The sequence below is a fragment of the Dermacentor silvarum genome, chromosome 11 (assembly GCF_013339745.2).
Source record: "Dermacentor silvarum isolate Dsil-2018 chromosome 11, BIME_Dsil_1.4, whole genome shotgun sequence".
Classification (NCBI taxonomy): Eukaryota; Metazoa; Arthropoda; class Arachnida; order Ixodida; family Ixodidae; genus Dermacentor; species Dermacentor silvarum.
The window spans coordinates 104,046,517-104,070,841 of NC_051164.1; the positions used below are offsets into that span (position 1 = coordinate 104,046,517).

The 24,325-nt window shown below is 46.8% G+C and overlaps 1 protein-coding gene across 1 annotated transcript in view; it reads left to right on the plus strand.

The window, feature by feature from the left end:
• Nucleotides 1–21,003, plus strand: part of LOC119433317 (coatomer subunit alpha) — a 37,167-nt gene extending 16,164 nt beyond the window's left edge. The window contains exons 8-14 of the mRNA XM_037700469.2: nucleotides 5,837–6,058; nucleotides 7,065–7,227; nucleotides 8,906–9,052; nucleotides 11,046–11,132; nucleotides 13,294–13,479; nucleotides 18,433–18,697; nucleotides 19,725–21,003. Of these exons, the coding sequence (XP_037556397.1) occupies nucleotides 5,837–6,058; nucleotides 7,065–7,227; nucleotides 8,906–9,052; nucleotides 11,046–11,132; nucleotides 13,294–13,479; nucleotides 18,433–18,697; nucleotides 19,725–20,860 (2,206 nt within the window). The 3' untranslated portion in view covers nucleotides 20,861–21,003. The remainder of the gene's footprint in view (nucleotides 1–5,836; nucleotides 6,059–7,064; nucleotides 7,228–8,905; nucleotides 9,053–11,045; nucleotides 11,133–13,293; nucleotides 13,480–18,432; nucleotides 18,698–19,724) is intronic.
• The last annotated feature ends 3,322 nt before the right edge of the window (nucleotides 21,004–24,325 follow it).

Sequence of the window (24,325 nt, forward strand, 5' to 3'; positions counted from 1 at the left end):
ATCCCCCCGTGGTGAAAAAAAAGGAAACACGAAAGCAAAACTAAAAAACAAATGACCCCTTTTATGCGCTGGATGGCGCTAGCTGCCCGAAAGTGCTTCGAGCATGGCAAAATTACAAGTATAAACCATCGATAACATGCTATCGATGGGTATAGTTGCGACAGGATAGTGTTAAGTTGCCCTTAAACTGAAGGGCTTAAGAAGCTTTAGCTCATGGGCATCACAGTTTTTGCTATTGAATTAGTGCAATTGATATTGTGACACAAGGATTAAAGTAACAGTGAAATCTATTTACAGCTGATATACAAAAGACGGGCAGCGCAGGCAAGTCCCTAACGTCGTCTTCCGGCACCAGCTCGTGCCCTCCTTCTTCCACCTTGTTCCCAGCGTTGTAACATTGTGTAGAAATTCTCTGATTAGGTGGCCATTGCACAGATTCAACTGTGATTTGGTGATAAGGGCAAATTGTAAACTGTACAGTAGGCCACCGTTAATTCAACTCCTGTTTATTCGATCCAAACTGAAGATCCTGGCCATCACCTAAACGTGTCTATGGGCCAGTACTTCCGTTATTTTGATCTTGGAATTGACCCTCATCAGGTTAATACGCACGCGCCTTACCCCAATCGTGAGCTCAATCACGATTCCAATGGCTGTACATGGTGTAATTTCTGCCGCGTGAAGCATTGAAATGCGAAAGAAAGGTAAAAAGGTCGAAGGAGTAGCAAGAGAGGACAAACACGAGTGCTGACTACCAATTGAATTTATTGGTCACAAATTACACACATATATACACAAGGTGATATTATCGAACATTGTGTCAGGGACACTGTTCACATCGGTAGGTTAATAAACGAGTACCGTATTTACACGATTGTAGGTCGACCCATTTTTTCAAATTTGGCAATCCAATGTTGGGGGGTCGACTTAGAATCGAAACCGAACCGTGTACCGCTAGTAACGGCAAGAGAAACGAGAAATCAGGGGCGCTATGGCGTGGTTACAACTTTGCACCTACGTTTTTATGGTTACGGTAGAAGCGTAGCGTAATAATTTACTGTATTGCATGCATTCTGATTGCGCGCACCACGAGCGCACGGCTCTTGTCGGAGCATCGATCATGGAAGAGCCGCCGTTTAGGGGGTATTGGTAGATGGCGGAAGAGCCGCCGTTTGGGGGGTATTGGTAGCTGGCGGAAGAGCTGCCGTTAGGGGGGTATTGGTAGTTGGCAGAAGAGCCGTCGTTTGGGGGGTATTAGTAGTTCGCGGAAGAGCTTTTCTTTGAGATACGATTGTTTTCGACGGCCGCGCGCATCTGTCACTTCTGCTGTTGTGCTGAATCGTCGCACCTGTCATGAGTGCCAAAAACTTTCGGCGCTCGTTCTCAGCAGCGTTCAAACGGGATTCTATCCTCCATGTTGAGGAAACTAACAACTGCGCAGCGGGACGCAAGTCTGGAGTCAGTGAACGTGTGGTGCGGCAGTGGCGGCTTCAGCGCGAGAAAATTTGGCCTCTCTGGCTACTGTGTGTGGGTGGGTCCTCTCTGCGTGGGGGGCTGTACCACGCGATGTCATGGTGCGGTCGTTCGCGAAGTGTGGACTCACTTTTGATGACGACCTGCTGTGGGACCGCAGCAGCTATGACGGCAGTAGTACCAGTGAGGTAAACTCTAGTGACGATGAGTAGTCTTAGCAACCCCATCAATAAATTTCCTTTGTGTGAAATGCACTCGCGTGATTTTTCTCCCCCCCCCCCCTCCCAATTTTTTTTCGAGACATGCAATTTTGGGGGGGTCGACCTGACCTACATTCGAGTCGACTTACAATTGTGTAAATACGGTAGTAAAAACCAGACAAGATTAGGGTTGGCATGGGCTCAAAAGCGCAAACTTCTTATCGTGTAAAGCCACTGATGGTTGACTGATGCATCTGTTGCCATATTTCTTAATATAATATGCCTCTGAAATTGCCCATGTTCCCTTATCTTGATTGCGATCCAGTACACATCCTTCTTCAGACTAAGGCTGACCGCCGCATCCATTGCAGTACAGCGCTAGGTTAGTTCTTCCTTTTTTTTTGTCATTTTTGTTTGCCCCTAGCCTTTTGTTTATACAGCGCCCTGTTTGCCCTATATAACTGCGGCCGCATGTTAATAGTATTCGATAAACGACCTCCATGCAGCAATTCACGAATTACAAATTGAGAATTCACAAATTGAAGTCCCGCTAAGGCATTCGTCCATCATCCTGCAAATACGTCCGATTTTGCACGGGGCTGATACTACTACAGTCGAATTCCCCTACGACGAACGGCGCTACAACGAAATTTCCGTCACCACGAAGATGTTCCGATTCCCCGTCAGCTGCCCATAGGAAGTAATAAAAAAAAATGTATCTTCGTAACACAGGCGTTTTATTTGGTATTTCCGATTCATCGAACTTTTCGAGAACGAAACTGGCACTGAACTGAAATTGGAACTGCTGAGTAGTCAAATTAGAAGGCCCTTCCAAAGTTGTGACAATCGTATGTCCTGCTTGAACGAGGTTTTTGCGAACGAAATCAAATTCGAAGTACCGATTTGAGCCACTGCAATCCATAGCCACCCATGGTGATCATGCGCCTGCACGAGACTGCACGGGATCATCACCACAATCGTTACCATTTTCTCTGTGGTGTGTGTCTGGTCGAAATGGCTACGCCAACGAAGAAGTGTAAACGTAAATTTCTATCTCTCGAGGAGGAGGCACATATGATTGCCGAGGCAGAAAGCGGAAGGAAAAAATTTAGCAGTTTCGCCCTAAAGGCGAAGCATCGATTGCGATAGCAGATTTGTAGACTGTTATACGAACTAAGGATAGTAATTTTATCGGCTGTATAAACTGGTAAACATTCGCTTACTAAATTACCAAGCACGGTGTCAAGTGCGCCAGGTAAACATGAACACATCACGCTCGATGACCGCGGAACCTCACTGCCAACACGCTGGAGGGAGGAGGCATGGCAATAGCAGCGAGCGAATTGGCCTCTGTGCCGTCTCTCGCTTCATTGCGAACTAAACATCGAAAGCGCAGCGCACATGACTCTACCGGCACTAGTTCACATCGTAGATTGCTTTGAAGATGAGGCCCACGCGGGTGTGCACCTTGTGGACGTCGCAGATAGCTTTCAAGATATGGCGCCTGCGCGACCGCGCTGCAGCCGCTGTTGTCAACATGATGTCAATGTCTTGTCGTCTGAGGAAAATCCACTAGACACACTGACTCCGGCGACTGCTTTGAAAGTAATGAATCCTTTTGACCTCATCAGAAAAGTTATCAGAGCCCATGACAATGACATTGCGATGGCTCTCTTAAGGACTGTGAGATTTTCGTGACGCCTTTGCTAGCCGTGAAGCATAAGAAATCCAGACTGACCGACTTTTGGAAATAAAACTTCCGGTAACCTCAAACGGGCGCCCCAAGGAGTTCTCGAGGAAGAAAGAGAGACAAAGTGGAGGAGAAGGGCACGTGGTGCGAACGAACAGCCAGTGAGGCTGAAACAAGAATCTTGAGTGCGAGTCGTGAAATATCACGGCGCGCATAGCGAGCGAGGGCCACGAAACTGCCAACGCCGCCCAACGCTTGCTTCACGCTCGCTTCACGATAACGGCAGTAAACGAAACTTCAGGGAGCGGGCGGCGCCGACACGGCACGGCGAAGGGCGCACGCAGAGACCATGGAATGTGAGGGAGGAGGGTGGCAGGGAAGCGGATTTTGCCTCGGCAGCTCCGCCGCTTTGGTGGCTCCCCTCGCCCTCCCTCGTAGCTCCCTAACTTTCGACTGTCACCGTGCGCGCCCGCCGCCGTGCAGGCACCACCGCTACAGATGGCCCGGCGCCAGCACCCTGAAGTTTCGTTTTCTGCCGTTATCGGGAAGCGGGCGTTTGCCGGCGGGGGGGGGGGGGGGCAGTTTCGTTGGCCGGCCTGAGACAGCGACGCTGCTTCCCTCTGCGCTGTAGCCGCAGCGTGCAAGGTCAACACGTGACTAGAAAGTAGAGGACGCATAAAGGAGAAAGAAGGGTTCACTGCCATTTTCTGCGCGTGGCTACGGTAGCGGGGGTGAGACTTCGGCACGTACACGCATGTTCCAGCGCAATGCAGAATTGGCGACCTTGCCATTTGAGAGAGGGTGAAATTTCCGCCGCGTTTTTTTCTTCTTTTTTTTTTGTTTCATTCGCGCGCGACATTGAGGGGTCTCTCCTAAGCTTTTACTCTATGGCAGTGCCGGAGCAATGCCGGTCGGAGGCGCCGCCACATGAATTATTTCGAATTAACGAGATTCGACTGTAAATTGAATGCAAACATTCTAGCCGCATTCCTCGACTGTCGCATACGCGTGGCGGCTCGGTGCACATGTTTTACATACGTGTGGGCCTTGAAAATTGTTGCTTTGGTTATAGTGTGGTACCGCTTATAGTGCGGATATTCGCGACTCCGGCGACTTACGTTATAAACAGTCTACACTGTACATACTAATTTCGCGTCAATGAAGTTCCGCCACAACAAAATTTTTCGAGTGTCCCGTGAATTTCGTTGTAGCAGGACTCGAATATACCTCGACACCGTATCGCGACCCAATTTTTTTCAGCCCATGAGCGATGTTTTGCAGATATGGGATAAATGCGGCTTGTTTCTTTTTTCTTCGCCCTTCTAGTTTTTTCTGGTCCTGCTTTTTTAATATTTGCGGGACCAGAAAAATGCCAGAAGGGCAAAGAAAAAAGCTGTTGTGCAGCTTTTTTCAATAGCAAAGAATAGCTGTTGTGCAAAAATATGGCTGCCAGTTCGTATGCATAGGAACTACGGAACATTGGAATTAATGACTGGTAGGAAGTTAGGAGAAGAACACAAAAGTAAAACAATGCAGAAATTGTAAATGTAGACTATTACAATGACTAAAGGAAGTGTAAACACAATATAGTGCTGTACCAATGCTTTTATTTTGATTATACATCTCGGTTACACTTATTAGACGTCTCGGTGTTTGTACGGTTACCGGAGGCAGCGTGTGCACATATGTATAAGGAATGCATACTAGGCCCCATTGCACTATTTACTTTCACTTTTGGTATACTTCATTGCAAAGAAAATGTACTTATATATGCTTAAATGCCACAGAAAATATGCGCAGAAAGTAGCTCGGACTTGAGCTATTAATTTTTTAAGGCGAATATTGAATAGTAGCACATTGTTTGAAACTGTTATTTGGCAACTCTAATATTCGCACAAGACTTCGTTGCTGCAACCTGAGTGCCTGGCATGGTGAGACGCCCGTTCCTGGGTTGAGCATCGGCGTCCCTCGGCATAACCGAGCGAACGAGCCGAACGAAAGCTTGGGGAATGAAATATGGTGAGAGCATGAGGAGGAAAGCGGAGGAGGAGGGTATGGCGAAAGCGTGAGAAGAAAAGTGTAGAGCCACACAGGACGAACTCTGCGGCGACCTTGGCTATGAGATGGCACCAGAGTAGCGCATGTCGTCTCTTCACTAATGGCATGCGGCGAGCGTGACCAACGATACCTCATATGGAAAGAAAACGCTGCTTCAGCGGAGGTCTGTCGGCGGCGGCTGCTGTGAATCGCATTCATGCGCCACTTACATGCTGCCAAATGGAGTGAAGTGTGGCGCAACTGCGCGATCTCCGCGCAGTTGCGCCACACTTCGATCCATTTGCAGCGTGCTGCACGATGCAGATTGTCCATGCCAGCCAATATATCGCGAAATTGAAACACGTATAGAACTGCGCTCAAATTTTGCATTAGGTAGTATCGTAATCATCGGTGAATTTTTCGTCCATGATTTCAGGCAGCGAGCCTCAGTCAAGGCCAAGGCTAAGTACGTGGTGTGGAGCTCGGACATGAGCCACGTGGCCCTGCTGGCCAAGCACACGCTGACCATCTGCAATCGGAACCTGGAGGTGCTCTGCAGCGTTCAGGAGAGCACACGTGTCAAGAGCGGTGCCTGGGACGACTCGGGTGTTTTCGTCTACACCACCTCCAACCACATCAAGTACACCCTCACCAACGGGTGAGCACCAACACTCGTCTATTTCAGTGATGATGTTGAAAGAGAGGGGAGAGAGAATGTTAAGCACAAAGGGCCTGGAGGTAACCTGGGATGGTATTCTTGGTCGTTTACTCTCGGAAATGCAGTCACTTTCATGAGATTTGAATGTATCGGTGGCTTCTAGTAGGTGGTTTTCCTGGCACTGTGCCAAAGCGGATGTGCTTGGCATTGGGGCAGGAATGCTGCTAGGGCAGGAATGCTGCTAGTCATGTTAAAGAACCCCAGGTGGTCAAAATTAATCTGGAGCCTTCCACTACGGCGTGCCTCATAATCAGAACTTGTTTTGGCACGTAAAACCCTAGAAAGAAAAAGAATGTGAAAAATGCATGCAAGTGCGATGTCTCAATGTGAACAATCCAGGATACTGCCTCAGAATACTGATTAGTTGGCTACCCTGGCCAGGAAAAAGAGAGAACTTATAGAAAGGTGCTACTGAAAGATAGATTGCAGGTTAACATGAAATCATTTTTAGAAATTTGATGAGTATGAAGACAAAATGATTGTAATTATCAGCTTGAATTCTAATGTTAATGAGTCAAAAACTACCAGAGTGCATTGTTGCATTTTCCGGTTCATCTGCATTTGTAACAGTGTCCTATTTCAGGCTTCAAAGTGTACGTTAGGGACTACATCCCACTTACAAGCCAGCTACATGGCACTGTCATGTAAATGCATGTAATGGGCGTTCTGATCAGTTTCTTCCTGTTCATAGTATTTCAATTTATGCTCAGCACATGTGCCATGAATTGCTGTTTGTTAGGCAAAATGTTCAGCTTGGCAGGAGGGTGCCAGATATACTTCGTTCACAGTCCATTAAAGGTAGACTTGCTGAAGCTTTATTTTGTCTGTAGATTTTTATTCTATTTGAGCCTCAGTACTCTTTGCATGAACTTGACCCTGTCAGCTGTCTAGTTCCTATGAGCTGTGTATAGTAGTCACATGTTCTCCTTTTGTGTTTTGATCGCAGAGACCACGGCATAATCCGCACCCTGGACTTGCCCATCTACATAACTCGGGTGAAGGACTCGAGTGTTTACTGCCTGGACCGCGAATGCCGGCCCCGTGTCCTGGGCATCGACCCCACTGAGTATCGGTTCAAGCTTGCTCTGGTCAACCGAAAGTATGACGAGGTGAGCATTTTCCTCCTGATATTGTGGTCTAAACAAAATAAAACCCTGATAACAACGTTGCTATAATTCCTCTCGGCTCAATATGCCAAGATTTGGGGAGTTGTAGTGAAGTTGATAGAGGTGATACAGTTGAATGCCAACTCCAGTGGTTGCTATGGGTTTTGTGTTAAAGGGATACTAAAGAGAAAAATCATTTCACCTGTATTAGTAAATTAACCTTCTAAAATATTATTGCGATAGCAATTATATGGACACTTCAACCGGATTTCTGCCGTCGGCGTCGTCGTCGTCGTCGCCGTCGCCGTGAGGTTCCGTATAGATAAAATCTTCGCCGCGCGCCGTATGCCCCAGCGGAAGCGTGGGGGGATGCGCGCTATCACGGAGAGCGAACGCACTCAATCTCCCACGCGCAAGCAAGGAAGCGGAAAGCCAGCGCCGGAGGGAGCAGGGGGGGGGGCACTTCTCTGCCAACAACCGCGCTCGTCGCTCGTCCGCACAGTATCTTATCTCTCCCACGCGCAAGCCAGGAAGCGGGAAGCCAGCGCCGGAGGGAGCATGGGAGGGGGGGGGGGGGGCGGGCGCACTTCTACGCTTCCAACAACCGCGCTCGTCGTTCGTTCGACCGTGCCGTCTCTTATCTCCACACGGCTCTGACCTATGCCGCTCAGTTTCCGTTGATAGACCGCACGTACCTTCGCCCGCGCAGCGGGCGAAGGTACGTTGCGCTGCCAGCGTTTTGACAGTCGTTGGCTGCAGTCATTCAGTGTGATCTATTCATGTTTGTTTGTGCGCGCTCAGACCACGCTTGTTCATTCAGTTAGTAATAGTCGGGCCACATTTTCCAACGCACGCTACACATGCAATGCTGCCCAGATCGGCAGTGCAGCACTACAGGTGTGTCCCTTCGCACGCGCTGCCCACGGTAAGCGCTTCTCATCAACACCACCGTTTCACACGCGCCTTCTCGTGGTCATCGAGTCTCTCTTCGTGTCGGTCTACTTACGCCGCAGCACACCTGCTTACTTAATCAGCTCATGTTTACTACAATTCATATTGCTACCAAGGCCGCTCACCTTACTTCGTATGACATTGCTGTGTTGCTATCGCATTCATTGCTTCGCCCTTAGGGCGAAACTGTGACATTTTTTAAAAAAGAGACAGAAAAGACGCAAAAACTAAATACTGGTGGCGGCACCACCTTCAAGTTCCCACATCAGGCTGCCATGATTTCATAGATTTTGACCCCATCTGCTAGGTCGTAGGTAATTATTTATCAATAGAAATGGGCTGCATTGTGTTTTAAAGAAGTCAAGGGCTGATTATGGTAAGTTTCAGGAACCTTTGCAGGGTCAACGTGGTCCTAATACGAAAAAGAAAAAAATACTTTCAAATCCGTGACATCACACTGGCTGACTGGCGTTTTTTTTTTTTTGGTGTGAAAGTAAAAAGAAAAAAAGAAAAAAAACTTTGAACTTCATTTTCCCTTCTAATAATCAACCTATTATCACGAAATTAATGACAATAGAGTTTTCAAACAATATTTTATCACTCCAAACTGATTTAATGTTTTGATTTAGTGTCCCTTTAAGCTTCCCATTACCTAAATCAGCATTTTGAGGTATCAAATTCAAAGGCAGCGCTGTCATGGTGAGTTTGCGTTTTATTGCTCCACCCACAGGTTCTGCACATGGTGCGTAATGCCAAGCTCGTGGGCCAGTCCATCATTGCCTATCTGCAGAAGAAGGGCTACCCCGAGGTGGCGCTGCATTTTGTCAAGGACGAGAAGACACGCTTCGCCCTTGCGTTGGAGTGTGGCAACATTGAGGTGAGAACGGGAAGTGAGGGAACAGTGGTGGAACTGCGACACAACGCTCGAGTTAAACTCTGTTGACAAGGGAAAGGAGGCACATCTTGCCACAAAATCCTGATCCTTTTCGCGAGAATTCAGTCGGGTCGGTCTTCTCTACAAGCAGCAGCGTTCCTGCGGTGCTTCCTGTTGCCTGTAGAAGCTGAAGCATCCTGTGCCAAGTGCGACACTTTCTATGATTCTACCCACCAAGATAATGGACAGTTCTAGCTTTGTGTGATATGTGACATGTTACCTTAATAGAATACGACGAGATGCATTGTGTGCATGTGCGTCTCATACCGGTGACTATTGCTGTAGCTGCAGCTTGTGATGGTGAGCGGGTAACTACATGGTAGGGCCTAGGCCGCCCGCTTCAATTAAAATTCACTCTTGCTGCTGGCTGTCCGTCGTGACGGCGAAAATTAAGTGGTAAAATCCGCCATCACTTGGTCTCATCCCACACTGAGGACAAAGTATTGGTAATGTTTTGTTACCGTTATTGAGGTAAGCTGTTTTGATGCTGCTAGAGAGAAGCACCGTGCCGATAAGGTGTTTTGATTTTTGTCTGGAAGATGCTGCAACAGCATTAGCGTTGGCGATGCAGAATACTCTAAAAGCTTAATTCTTCCCTGCGTTATTAATTCTGCACTCTAGCACTGTACGTGATGACGGTATGCTAAATTATTGATCTTCGAGCATGTCTGCTGCAGTTGTAGTGTATACACAGGCGGCACATTTATGGAGCACCTAACGTATCACGCAAAGCTAAAACTCTCCAATAAGATCAAATCAAATCAATTTATGAATTTTATTCTCCATTGTACAGACTCGATTTTTTTGCCTAAAGCTACTTAGATGCTTGGTGCAACCCGAAAGCACGTTGCAAATCAGTAGCAGTGTGTGCAAAGTTACAAGAGTAAGAGAACAATAATGAAAAAATGCTGGAGTTGGTTAAAAAGTAAATGCAGTTAAAAAAACAACAACGCATAATTGCCGCGCGACTGGCCGCTCGAGGCACTTCGCATGTATTCGCGGGATTCTTTAACGCTCGGAAAAAACTTTTATTTAGCACGTATTGAGCAACGGAAAGCTGTATCAGGAGTTTTTCATGTTGCTCTACAATTTTCTCATTGACACTTTTATAATTAGGGCAGTACTTCTCAAGTTAGATAATTAATTACAATTACCTAATTAAATCTCAGTAACGAAAAAATTACTGGCGGCTACTTCACTGTACTGGAAACAATATGCACTAGGTTTGCTTCGCGTAACGCCGTTCCTCTTTTTTAAATCGTGCTGCGTGATAGCTGGGACACCCTGTATAGCTTGATACAAGGTGTTCAGTCAGGCATCAACGTCCATTGGTAGGAAAAATGAAATTGCTATTGAAAGGCACAATGGACATTGTGCCATTTATTTTGTGGTGCAAAGGAGCGACTGAAATTGCTATTGAAAAACATCAGTGACTAAGCACATGCATAGTTTCAACTATGCTTTTAGTACTCTCACAACATTTTCAACACGAAATGCTTGCAGTTAGCATCAGGTATGTTTGACTGAAAGCCTGTCTTGCAGTTCTTTGTAGAAGCCATGTTCCTGATAAAAGTGATGTTTTAGACTCTGTGGAGCAGTGATCTAAAGTGTGGACAGCTGGGCTAGTTAGTTGTGAATAGCATTATGAAACATAGTTCCAGCACACAAATAAGCACGGATGAGCAGAGGCATTCTCGTTGTCTTTCTCTGCTTCTCAGTGTTTATTTGTGCACTGGAACAGTGTTTTTTTTATAATCTCACTTTAGCTGGAATTAAGGTTCGCTTTTACTGTACTAAATTTAAGCCCCTGATTTTGAGACCATCACTGTGCAGACAAAGCAGCGAGGTCATTAATTCTAGTGTGGGTCTATTCATGAAAGCATGCTCCCACACATTGATTGCAGCACTCAAGAATGTGTGTGTTTCTTTCTGGTAGGTCGCGCTGGAGGCAGCTCGCACCCTGGATGACAAGAAATGCTGGGAAAAGCTAGGCGAAGCTGCGTTGATGCAAGGAAATCACCAGGTAATGGGGCTACCTGAAGGAAAACGTGGATTTGCTTTTGCCACACCTGTACAGAGAATTTGAGTTGTGATTCAAAGTTTTGCACATTCTGAAATATACAGTTTACATTTGCATATTATACATTCTGCATACATTACACCATGCACTAGTGTTTCCAATTTTGTTTTTTACTAAAAATGTTGCCTTGCTTTCAGCAGCATTCTTCATCAACTAGAGGTCACATTTGATGTACACTTCACTCATGAAAATTGGATTCCAGTGAAAAGGTTTTGAACAATTGAGGCACCTTTCATTAAAGATTGCTAGATTGCAGAGCTTAAATGGCGTGTTCCATTGGTGCTCACTTTTTCAGTAGTGAAAACCTAATTTCAGATATTTCTTCAATTACTGATGCACACTTTTTCCATAAAGATAGCCAGATTAGAAGGCCTTTAGCCATTGAGTCACACTTTTCGATAGCAATAACTGAACTTAATTTATGATATGGTGCATCTGATAGGTGAGACCTGCTTATGTTCCAGGTCCTTGTTCACATAATACAGTATAGACCACTTATAACGTAACCGCTTATAGTGCAGGACCGGATATAGTGCGGTCTTTTCAGACTCCCGTTAATTTTCCCATAGCACTCCATGTATACACGTATCGCTTATAGTGCAGTTGCGGGAAACGAAATACCTGTTACAGTGCGGCTGCCTGGGAGTACGGAAGTCAGCGGAGACAGCGAACGCTCCCCTCAAACGGGCGCCCCAAGGAGTGCTCGAGGAAGAAAGAGAGACAAAGTGGAGGAGAAGGGCACGTGGTGCGAACGAACAGCCAGTGAGGCTGAAACCAGAATCTTGAGTGCGAGTCGTGAAATATCATGGCGCGCATAGCGAGCGAGGGCGACGAAACTGCCAAGGCCGGCCAACGCTCGCTTCACGATAACGGCAGTAAACGAAACTTCAGGGAGAGGGCGGCGCCTGCACAGCACGGTGAAGGGCGCACGTGGAGACCGTGGAATGTGAGGGAGGAGGGCGGCAGGGAGGCGGATTTCGCCTTGGCAACTCCGCCGCTTCGGTGGCTCCCCTCGCCCTCCCTCGTAGCTTCCTCACTTTCGACTGTCACCGTGCGCGCCCGTCGCCGCTCCAGCCGGCCCAGCGCCAGCTCCACGAAGTTTCGTTTTCTGCTGTTATCGGGACGCGGGCGTTTGCTGGCGTGGGCAGTTTCATTGGCAGGCCTGGGACAGCCACAGAACACCATACAAAATGGGACAGCGCCGCTGCTTCCCTCTGCGCCGTAGCCGCAGCGTGCAAGATCAACACGTGACTAGAAAGTAGAGGAAGAGCGCGTAAAGGAGAAAGAAGGGTTCACTGCCATTTTCTACGCGTGGCTACGGTAGCGTAGCTGAGACGTCGGCACGGTCACGCATGTTCCGGCGCAACGTAGAATCGGCGACCTTACCATTTAAAAGAGGGTGAAATTTCCGCCGCATTTTTTTTTTTTTTTTTTCCGCGCGCGACATTGAGGGGTCTCTCCTAAGCTTTTACTTTATGGCGGTGCCGGAGCAATGCCGGTCGGAGGCGCCACCGCGTGATTTTGTTCGAATTAACGAGATTCGACTGTAAATTGAATGCAAACGTTCTAGCCGCATTCCTTGACTGTCGCTTAGGCGTGGCGGCTCGGTGCACATGTTTTGCATATGTGCGGGCCTTGAAAATTGTTGCTTTGGTTATAGTGCGGTACCGCTTATAGCGCGGATATTCGCGACTCCGGCGACTTACGTTATAAGCGGTCTACACTGTAATGATGAGGATCAAACAGCACAGATGTCATGCTGAAGGGCCATGACAAGATAAATACGTACTGTGCATGAAAACACCTTAATGTGCAGATAGTATTTTTTTTAGGGTTGGAGTGATTAGCTAATCAGCTAAACAAATGCAGTTCAATCCCTCTGAACTGTTGTTACCATGCACTAGCATGCATTAAGTACATGTATGCTACGTATTGATATACTAATAATCAGTTCGAACAGTCAGATTTTTGTGTCTGTCAGTCAGATTTTTGTGGATGTCTTTATACTAAATGGAGCGTGCTAAGTTTGCCATTAAGGGCCAACTGATGAGTTGTCATGTCATGAATGTCATGTTTAGACCTGCATTCCTTGTTGGTGTTACAGGTGGTGGAGATGGCATACCAGCGCACCAAGAATTTTGACAAGCTGTCGTTCCTCTACCTGATCACGGGCAACCTGGAGAAGCTTCGCAAGATGCTCAAGATTGCGGAGATACGCAAGGACACGAGCGGGCAGTTCACCAACGCCCTCTACCTCGGCGATGTGCAGGAGCGCATCAAGATCCTCAAGGTTGGTGTTTGCCACAGCCTTTTGATTCCTTCATCGACTCTGAGGTTGCATTTGGTGAGGCGGGAGATGCACAGTACGATCCACTGTTAGAACACCGAGCTGGCAATAACGGCCATATATCTGAAACACTTCTACTTTATTGATAGAGAAAAATGGCTGAGGATGCATTGGTACGACATCTATTCATAAAAAAATAGTCAGTGTGTCTTAATGCACCATTCAGCTGCGATTGGTAGGTAAATAATAAGATATTCTCTTTAAAAGTGGACCGCACTGTTTGCCTTCATGAGGAGCCAACCCTTTAAATGAAACTTTTTTGTGCTAACTTGTTGTGTTTAACATTTCTGCCAAACCTTGATATAGTGAATCTTGCTTTAGCAAGATTCACAATTTAACTATTTTGTTTTCTTGATAAAGCTTCAATGAAGACTGGGCTTTTCTTATTGCCACATTTAAGCTAAGTAATCTTGCCTTGCAGCTGCAGTTATGAGTGCATTTTTGTGGCATGTTATTCTTAAATGTTCAAGGAAAAATTGTTGTAGCCACCAAATGGTAGTGCATTTGGAGCCTGTGGTGTTTCTGGAATTATGATACATGGGAATCTCACTCTAATAAAATTGTCGATTTGACAAACTTTTTCTCCTGGAAGTACCACTTCGTTATGTGAAGGTTGAACTCTGTGGACAAGGTCTTCTTTAGTTGTACAGTAAAAGTCCGTTATTTTGATGGTGGGAGCGCGAAAAATTGGCGAATTATCCAAGTGTCAAAATATCGAATGAACAACAAAAACATGAAATTTTCCCCAGCATGATGTACTTTTATTTGCCAAAGAAGTTTGTAATCTTCATCTGTTTTTTCGGGTGAATTTGAGCGGCGACAGTAGCTCTAATAGCTGCCAGATGCTCTGTGGCACACGCACCATGCGGAATTTGCTCACAAAAGTCCTCCAGCACTGACAAGGCTTCTACGGCTTCTTTTATTGTGCGTTTCGGTGGCTGGGGCAGTTGGTCACAATCGTCACCTTCCGATGAGAGAGAGAGAGAAACAACTTTATTTAAATGAAGATTGTGCTTGGTTACTGTGGGTGGAGCCCCTCTTCCAGGGCCCCACTGGCTATTGCGGTGCGCCGGGCCTGACCGAGGGTCGCCTGTTGGCTTCCCAAGTCCAGTTCGGAGAGTCGCGCCTCCCACGACCAATTGCTAAGTGTATCGTTAAGTAGCGGTGAGACGGCGTCTGCCGGATGCCGTCTGATGAATCATCGTTGTCGGCGTCTACGACGTCCTGAATTATTTCTTCCTCGGTCAGCTGCCCGGAAACGGCGACACTATCATCGATGGAGATGTAATCGGCGAGTAGCACGGCAGGAGGCAAGACTTCATCGGAACAGATGTCATCTTCTGTGGTTGCGGTTGCATCAGCTGTTTCGATTGGCAGTTCCTCTGTGCAACAGTTAGGTTGCACAAACCCGCTATGCTGGAAGCAATTTGTGATGACACCTAGCCTATAGATCTACCCGTTTCGTATGATGCCGATGACCATGCTGTTGGCCTATGCGGCATTTTTTTCTTGCAGCTGTACAGTAGCGTTGCTCTTGGCAGTGTTCTTTTTTTTTTTTTTTCGTTCACTTCGCATCGACTGGGCGCGAGCTCGCAGGCTGCAGCGCTAGGTCGAATTAACCGATGCACGCTAAAATTTTGCTGAATTAACGAGAGTTCCGCTTCATAGACTCCTGTATATAATTGTAGGGACCACGTGCGCATGTCGAATTAACCAACTTTCCGAATTAACGGAGGTTGAATCAATGAGCTTTCACTGTATACTTGCGACAGCAGTTAAAAGCTTGAAACTGGATTTGCTAGGTCCATCTGTCCATCCTTTGACTAAGGGTGCGTGAATATAAAATTTTCAATTTCAAAGCGAACTTGAATAATGAAAACTAAGTGCTAATCAAATCGAATGTTTTTCGAATACTAATACTCCTGGTTTTGAAAAAATGCAATTCATTTCACCAACCGGAAGTACAAGAAATATAAGCAAGTTTATTGCACATCAAATAATGTACAGGAAAATCGGGCTTTGTGGTCAACAAAGTTCTCTAGTACAACACGTTTGTTTGACAGTACAGTCAAACCTCGATATAACGAACCTCGATTTAACGAAATTTGTGATGTAACGAACTATTTTTATTTCCCCATCTTAGTAGTTCTATTGAATTAAAGAAACCTCGATATAACGAAATTCTCGGTATAACAAAGCTTTTTGCTGCAAGTACAACCTCGTTATATCGAGGTTTGACTGTATCGCAACTGCAGTTATTTAATGTTGTCATGAAGGAAAGATAGCTGCTTGATATTGTTACGGAAGGATAGGAGGAAAGAAAAGAAGATCGAGAGAGACTGGCTGCTGCGTGTTGTTGCTGGTCAGCTATCTTGACCACACTAACCCTACTTGTGCATATATTGTAAATACATCCAGTCTATACTCCCAACATCCCCGTAACAATATGTTCGAGGGGCAGCAAGACCATCCTGCATGTCACAATTCCTTCAGACACTGAAAAGAGCCACTCACTGGACACCCCAGCGTCTGGTATCCGCAGGTATCTCTTCGCAAGTTGAGCCAACAGTGGGTACCACACCACCACTTCTTTATGGCCTAAAATTTTATTATGCGCATATCTTTCAACCTGCCCTTGTGGCAGTGCAGTGAAAATTGCTGCTGGTAGATGAGCTTATCAGTCTTTCAACAGTGCTGACGAGAAAGGAGCTTCTATAGAAGTTTTCGTTTTTGAGGACATATGTGGGTTCCTTGGTGTTTAAATTTTCCTTGCTTCTTCTAAAAGCCATGTTTTTAATCTAGATTGGTATCGAATCATCCTGGTGGTACTCAACTACATTAGAATGAGGGTCTAAAAACATTGCCAAGCTTGCTACTTGGCCAAATTTGTAGTTTATAAACCGTGTTTTTAGGCGCTCAGCCAGATTAGTAGCAGACAAAGAGGTTTCCACCTGGCGGATGGTGTTGTCCGGATGCATGAAGAAGCATCCGGACAACACCATCGGTGTGAGTGCTTGAGCTAATAGTGTCGAGTAGACCGTAACCGTAAGCACCAGCAAGGGCCTGGTTATGGTGCCCCTTCTTACTTTTGATAGGCTAGACTGCACGGGCAATACGCTTCACGGCATTATACATTCGGTATGCTTTGCCGCATATCACGACTGCACGGTCGCATATCACGACGAAGCTGACTTAAAGAACTGACGGCAGCAATTTTCGGGGGTTCGAACATTTGAACTTTAGAATATCTGCACACCGCTAATCCTGTATTGTGTTATGTGATCGTCTGTGAGTGGTATATTTGGACTATCACTGTCGGGGATACTTTCACTTTCGTTATATTTTGTGTTACTGGCACAGGACACGTCAGCATCTGCGAGTGACAGCATTCCTGGTCTAATACCATACACAATTCCTTGGCACAGCACAGTGCCAGGAACGCCGTTGCCCGTAGATGCCAATGCTTGCAGTGCTAGTATATAACTTCCCACAAGTGATAGTCCGAGAATACCACCCAGGCTGCCTCCACATATTCGACTTCACTCTTGGTATGCAGTAAAGAAAAACAATATACTGCCTGCCAGCAGCACTATAGTAATTAAACTTTTCTCCCTGTGAAGATGTGCAATTACATAGAAGGGCCAAATGCGCCACCCACTGAGCTATTGTGCAACATTCATGCTGAGAAGTTCGTATGAGGTTTTGTGTGCAAGCAGACCCTGAGAGTGGTGGCATCTGTGCATCTACTGAATTTACTTGTGTGAGACCCACTTTTTGGAATCATGGCTGGGTGCAGCTTTCTGACAAGTAGGTCATGTAACTACCTGCTGAAACTGTGGACAACGTTGCCAATGATATGCATAATTATGAAAACATTAGCTACATCATTCCTCGTGGCCCCTGCTCACCATGTTGCACCTGTCGTCGACGAAGCTTATGTGCTGCCTAATAAGCACTCTCTCAAGGATAGTCGTCTTCTGTGCTGCCCATGCTGTCAGATATGCCAACAGCTTTGAAACGTTTAGCGACGGTATTAACAAATGTGGAATGCCATGCGTTCCAAGTTTGATCTTTTGTTTAACTTTCTTTTTCATATTTTTGACCTCGAGAGGAGGGTGGGTGGGGGTGTTGCAAGTGTTACACGAGGGTAGCTCTTACAGAAGTAAATGGCCCTTCAGGGGTCACGGGAGATAATACTGTAGCATATGAACACAACTTTGTGTGCATGTTGGAAAGAAGAAATTGTTTTTGAGAAGATAGTGCCTTAATTTGAAGAGCAACTAGGTGCAGTTGCTCTTGTCCACTGGAGAGCCTGCTGCTGTCTCAATAATTGAATTCAGAGCTGAAGGAGTCAATAAGTCTGGTTTTTGTTGCTGTAGCTCTTAAGGATTACTTTGTCCAGTTTTCGTGGCATCTTTCCCTGGTATTGTGACCGTGTTTCCTTGGCAAAAGTCACAAGGAAAAAAAAAAAAAAACTCGGTCTCCGTTCTGAATTTGATCCAATGTCCACAACATGTGTGCCGTCATTGCCGTCATACTAACGTCGTCATACTAACATCGTCATCATTCAGATTCAAATGCTTTATTTTTCTTGATATACACCGAGAAAGGTAAAGAAGCTAAAGTTATAGAGCATTTCAAATACATAGGGTTATGTTCGTAGCACGTCCTTATACACAGTAGATTTTCTGACACCGTGTTGTCCCTGTCATACTGCTGACATGCCATCGTTGTCATAATCGTCATCAGTGCTGCCATTGTATCATTGCTGTCATCGTTTTCATTAGACCAGCTATCACTGTTTTCAGCATCACTTACAGTGTTCCTTTGAGTTGCCCCCTACAGTTCCCTTTCCGACTTGTTTTTTTTTTTTTTTTTCATGTTGCTGCCCTGCAGAACTGCGGACAGACATCCCTGGCCTACTTGTGTGCTCGCACCCATGGCCTTGCGGAAGAGGCTGAGGCTCTTGCTCCGCTTGTGCCAAATGCGGAATCTCACAGTGCCCCTGATCCAAACGCCCCTCTCCTCACACCCCCTGTGCCGATCCAGCCATGCGATGAGAACTGGCCTCTGCTGAGTGTCACCCGAGGCTTTTTCGACAGTGCGGCTACCACAAAGAAGACTGCCATGGCTGCAGCAGATGTGGAGGTGGATGCTGAAGGTGAGCCTGCAGGTTGTTTGGGATAAACAAAGCGTCTTTTTGTAGATTAGCCCGGATTCCATTTACTGTGAGCGTAATTCGTGAAAGCAATAAGATTTGGGCTTGTTGGTACAGCATCTGTAGTAATTGGTGCTTCCATTACGAAATCTCATTCAAGAGATACATTAGTTTACGGGCTAAGCTAGCAGCAGCCGAAACATGTCATCTGTTTTCAGCGTTCCGTGGACATTTCTGCCTTAGAAATTTGTTATATTGAGTCTAGTCAAGCGGAATTCGTTGGTATGCGATTGCTGTACTGGTACCCCTATGATGGTTGATCGCGAGTCTCAAGTCATTGTTCGCCTTGAAATGAGTGATGAAAAAATTCAATTCTTTTTTATTTCTTTTTCTATAAAGGAGTGTTCACGGTGATTTCACTTCATCGGACGACAAAAACTATGCCAAAGCTATCCGCCCATCCCGGCAGCATTTTGTGTAATGGATACATTACAGTGTTTAGTTGAGAGTGCAGGGAGTGCATGTTGACGATGTCACAATGGGGCTCACATCACTGATTGCAAAAGCCACGTCACACTGCTGCTTGCCAGCGAATGCAACCATGCCAAAATTACATATTTTCGGAATTAAATCTTCGTATGGTGCTAAGCCACATGTTTCATGTTGTAATTTTGCAACTACAAAGTTCTGTGACAATGAAATTTTTTAACGAGCCCTGTTTATTTCATTGTGATGGGATTCAACTGCAGCACCGGATATGCCAGGATGGAGTGAGCGATTCTAAGAATGGTCACGGGCCTTTCCGAGAATTGTTTGAAAATATGGTGTTGCAGTGTGACATGCTCTTGCGACAGGAAGTTGCAGCTACTGACTGATAAGGGATTCTTTTGGGGCCCCCCGTTGCCTTTTCCTGTTTGAGAAGGTTCCTGACTAATTTTTGTTGGCACCACTAGTACTTTGTTATTTAATAAACTTATTTTCACATTTGAAATAAGTAGCATTGATATAATTTCCTCTTGCGATTTGTTAGGTTGGGGAGATGATGCTGAACTTGCTTTGGATGAAGAAGGCGCTGCTGCTGAAAAGGAGCCCGTCGAAGCTGGCGAAGCCGGAGAAGGTGGATGGGACGTCGACGAAGACATCGAGTTGCCACCGGAACTTGCTGAAGCAGCGGGACCCACCCCTGGTGCTGGGGACGAGGGCTATTTCGTGGCCCCGACCAAGGGTGTCTCCCAGAGCCAGCAATGGACCAACAACTCCAAGCTCGCCGTCGACCATGTCTTGGCTGGTTCGTTCGAATCTGCCTTCCGCCTGCTCCACGACCAAGTCGGCGCGGTCGTATTTGAACCTCTGCGACCACTTTTCATGGCAACCTTCGCACGTTGCCGCACGGCGTTTCAGGGCTTGCCAGAGCTTCCCTGTCTTTATGGACACCCTCTGCGGAACTGGAGGGAAGCCAGTTCTGCCAAGAGTGGCCTCCCAGCTGTCGGTTGCAAGCTTTCGGACCTACTCGATCGTCTGCAGCTGTGTTACCAGCTGACAACATCTGGAAAGTTCACTGAGGCAGTGGAAAAGTTCCGGGCCCTTCTTCTTTCAGTTCTCCTCCTTGCTGTCGACACGAGACAGGAGATGGCGGAGGCCCAGCAGCTCATTGAAGTCTGCCGCGAGTACATCCTTGGTCTTTCCCTGGAGACTGAACGAAAGGCGCTTCCCAAGGAGACTCTGGAGCAGCAGAAGCGGGCCTGCGAGATGGCAGCGTACTTCACACACTGTAACTTGCAGCCAGTTCATCAGATCTTGACCCTTCGCACCGCGCTGAACCTGTTCTTCAAGCTGAAGAACTACAAGACGGCAGCGTCCCTCGGCAGGCGGCTTCTGGAACTGGGACCACGTCCCGACGTCGCCGCGCAGACCAGGAAGATCCTCCAAGCTTGCGACAAGACACCGACAGACTCGCACGAGCTGCGGTACGATGAGCACAACCCATTTGCGCTGTGTGGCAAGAGCTATGTTCCGATATACAGAGGAAAGCCAGAAGTGAAGTGCCCGCTGTGTGGAACCAGCTACCTTCCTGAGTTCAAGGGCTCCGTGTGCGGTGTGTGCTCTGTGGCTGAGGTTGGCAAGGACACCATTGGCCTGCGCATCAGTGCTCTGCAGTTCCGTTGAGCTCATGCTGAAACTCTTGTAGACCTGGCAACCTTGTATAGCTTTGGCAGTGATTTTATTTTATTTTTGAGAGACACTAATGGCACTTTTGTCTTTTTTTGCTGCTCTCCATTCCAGTGAATAAAACTGCTGCAATGAGAAAATAGCTCATGTCTTTGTCCGTATCGCTTATTCATATCTGGAGCATGACTTGCATTCGATGTAGTTTTGTATGCTTTAGAGAACCTAGGCAACACAGAATATATTTAAGCTCGGAAGGCACCTGCCCCCTCATGAGTTCCACTTTAGTTAGTGCTGAGAATAAAGCATTGGAGCTTCTTGACAAAATGAAACTATGAGTGGGAAGTAGCTCAGCACTTACTGACAGGCATTACACTTTAGATTTGGACTTGTTGGCCTACCACCGCTGTATGGGCTTTGCTTTTTTGTCAGACTCATATCTGGAATGATGTGCGATGTCTGCTGTATACAGAGCTGTTTGAATTTGACACTGATACATTTAGTAGTGTGCTCAGTTTCATGCATTACTTTCAACGCTGTGGAGGCTAGAGAGACATTTTGCTGTTGCTGGGTTCGTACCAACAAATTGTTCGGTGTGCTTGCCAGCTATTAGGTGATACTGTTCTTTATGTAGATTCAGTATTATGTGAAAAGAAAAATTAATTCTTCAACAAGAACCAACCGTGCATTTATACGGCTGCTAATGCATTTTTGGATCAATTTGTATTTCATTGTCTGTCTTTTTGGGTGTGTTTTTTGCAGACCATTGCAGTAGCCTTGTGTGTGCAAATGGCGTTGGCACACAGCAAAGCTTAGACGGCCCACATGGAGTGATAAATTTGGGTGACCAAACCTCCTGCATAGCTTAACGCACCCCCTCTTTTCCATTCAAGAAGTGTGTGTGTGTTTTTTTTATCGCATTATGCAACGCACCCTGAACTTGCTGCCGTGAAGTAGGAGACACACGGTACGATTCGGCGTCTGATATGGCATCCGGCGGGTACGGTAGCACGGCTCCGCCGCGGTGTCGTGCGCCTACGGGAGGCGGTAGTCGTTGGGGTGTTGCGGAGCGCAGCGTAGCAACACCCCAAATAAAAAAGTACTGCTGCAGTCAGGTAGACTGCTCCCTCCCTGATAGTGAGATCATATTTGGATAATCAAAACTGATGTGTTTATTTAGGAATACCAACGATCCCTTAACAGCAGCCACAGTTGTGCCTAGTCCCCACCAGGCCCAGCGTGTTCTCCGTTCCAACGCCGGCGGCGTTGGCGTTGGAACACCGTCAAACAGAGAGGAAAAAAAATGGAAAAATGGTGATACATCATCGAGGCGAGGCCCCGCCCCTGTACGGATTTGTTGAGAAAACAGTCGCACCCCGACCGCGCGCGCGCTACCTTGAAAGTGATCTGCGTCGGGGACTGAGTCTAGGTGTGACGGCGGCTTATACCTTTGTGCGCGCACGCTCTCGCCGCTCAGTTTCCGTTGAAGCGATACACAGTACGAAGGTCACTTCGCTCGCTGTTGGGGCCGCGCTTCCTCACACCAGCGTTTTTTTGACAGCGAGTATCCGCGGTCATCTAGTGCGATGTGTTCAATGTTTGCCTGTGCGCGCTGACACCATGCTTGTTAATTTACATAGTTAGCAAATGTTTGCAAGTTTATACTGCTGATAAAACTATTATCCTTAGTATAGCTGTCTACGCATTTGCTATCGCAATCGATGGTTCGCGAAACTGCGACTTCTTTAAAGATGGCCGCGTAAAAAAAGATTGCTCAAAACCTTACCCCGCATAACGAACGCACCCCCTAACTTTGAGCATATTCTCGGGAAAAAGGTACGTTCATTATGCGAGTAAATACGGTAGTAGCTGGTTAGGCCCTTTCAGTTTGAGTACTTGATCAAGTCTGATGACTGTATGTACAGCATCCTGTCTGCAAAGCATTGCCAAAGCGATGTGAATCCTGGATTATGGGCCGCCTGCCAGCAGCATTTGGGTGAGTGTGTGCTGTTTACATCACGACTGGGTTTTGAAGCCCATCAGAATAATTAGTCATTACGATTTAATTGAAGGTTAAAAGATGGGCCAGTGGCTGACTTGATTTAACTTCCATCATAGTTTTCTGATGTGAAAACAGCACGATATGAAATCTGGATTGAAATTTTAATTGAACAGTTCTTTAGAATAACAATTCCTTCGACTACTGAACCACAGTACCATATTGCTGATGGAGGACGTTCTGCTTTACACGACACGCTGCACGATTCACTTCTGTAATCTCTGCCCATGAGGCTACGTATGCTCATGCTGAGCTGCACTTGAGTGTACTACAGCTGCACTGGCGTGCGTCCGTTCGCTTTGTCCATTGTGCATAACTGCAGTGCCATACCGAGAAGACATCGCGAACTCTGCCTGCACAAGGTTATGCAGTTGCGAGGAACGGACAAGGCAGGCGAGGTGTCTCGTGTTGTGCGAAGTGTACTTCGGAGCAATTGACAATCAAAAAATTATAGACCCATTAGCCTTGTTTTCAATGTTGCATAAAATATTCACCAAGATAATCTCCAACAGAATCAGGGAAAAACTTGACGTCAATCAACCAAGAGGATAGGCTGGCTTCGGGAAGGGATATTCTATGATGGATCACGTCAATGTCATCGATCAGATAGTTGAGAAATATGCGCAGTACACTTAACCTCTCTAAACTGCTTTCACAGATTATAAAACAAAAAACACCGCCCAAGCGCTCCGTACAGATGGTTAACCAGCGAAGCTGAAACGTGCGGCCTCGGTGTTAAGCACTGGGTTAATCCCGACGTTGTATTCCCGAAGCGTCGTTAATCCCGAAGCGTCGTTTCTCAATTATTGGTTACTTGGTTGTGTTTCCAGTGGAACGCAAGCGCCAATGGGGGGGGGGTTGCTGCTAACCATGACGCCGAGCTAACTCGAGATATCGAACGCATGCGACCATAGAGTTTCACACTATAAAACGAGAAACTCTATGCATGCGACAACGGCGAGCCGAGGAGGCGGCGTTGCGGGAAGAGCAGGCGCGCGTGCTTGGATACGACGCAGAGAACCACGTCACTAACGGCTATGCCAATGGCGCGCGCTGGTTGGGTGCGACGTAGAGAACGACGTAACTGACGGCGCAGCCAATGGAGACGTTTAGCGAAACATGAGACGAACGGTTTTTCGTTTCGCCTAGCCATATACAGCTTTCGCTGTAAAACATAGCATGGCAGAGGAGGTAGGTGGCGTCGGCCTTCAGTTGCACAGATGCTACGCACCGTAACTTGGCAATCTATTGAAGCTGCAGGCGGAGCGAGCCATTGACACTACGGCGTTCGGGTAGCATCTGTGTGGCGCATTGCAGGCATGCTTCTCGCGGCTGCTGCATGGCAACGTCACGTGGGAATGCTCACGATTGCACACATCGCGCGTCACGGTGAGAAAATTGACAGT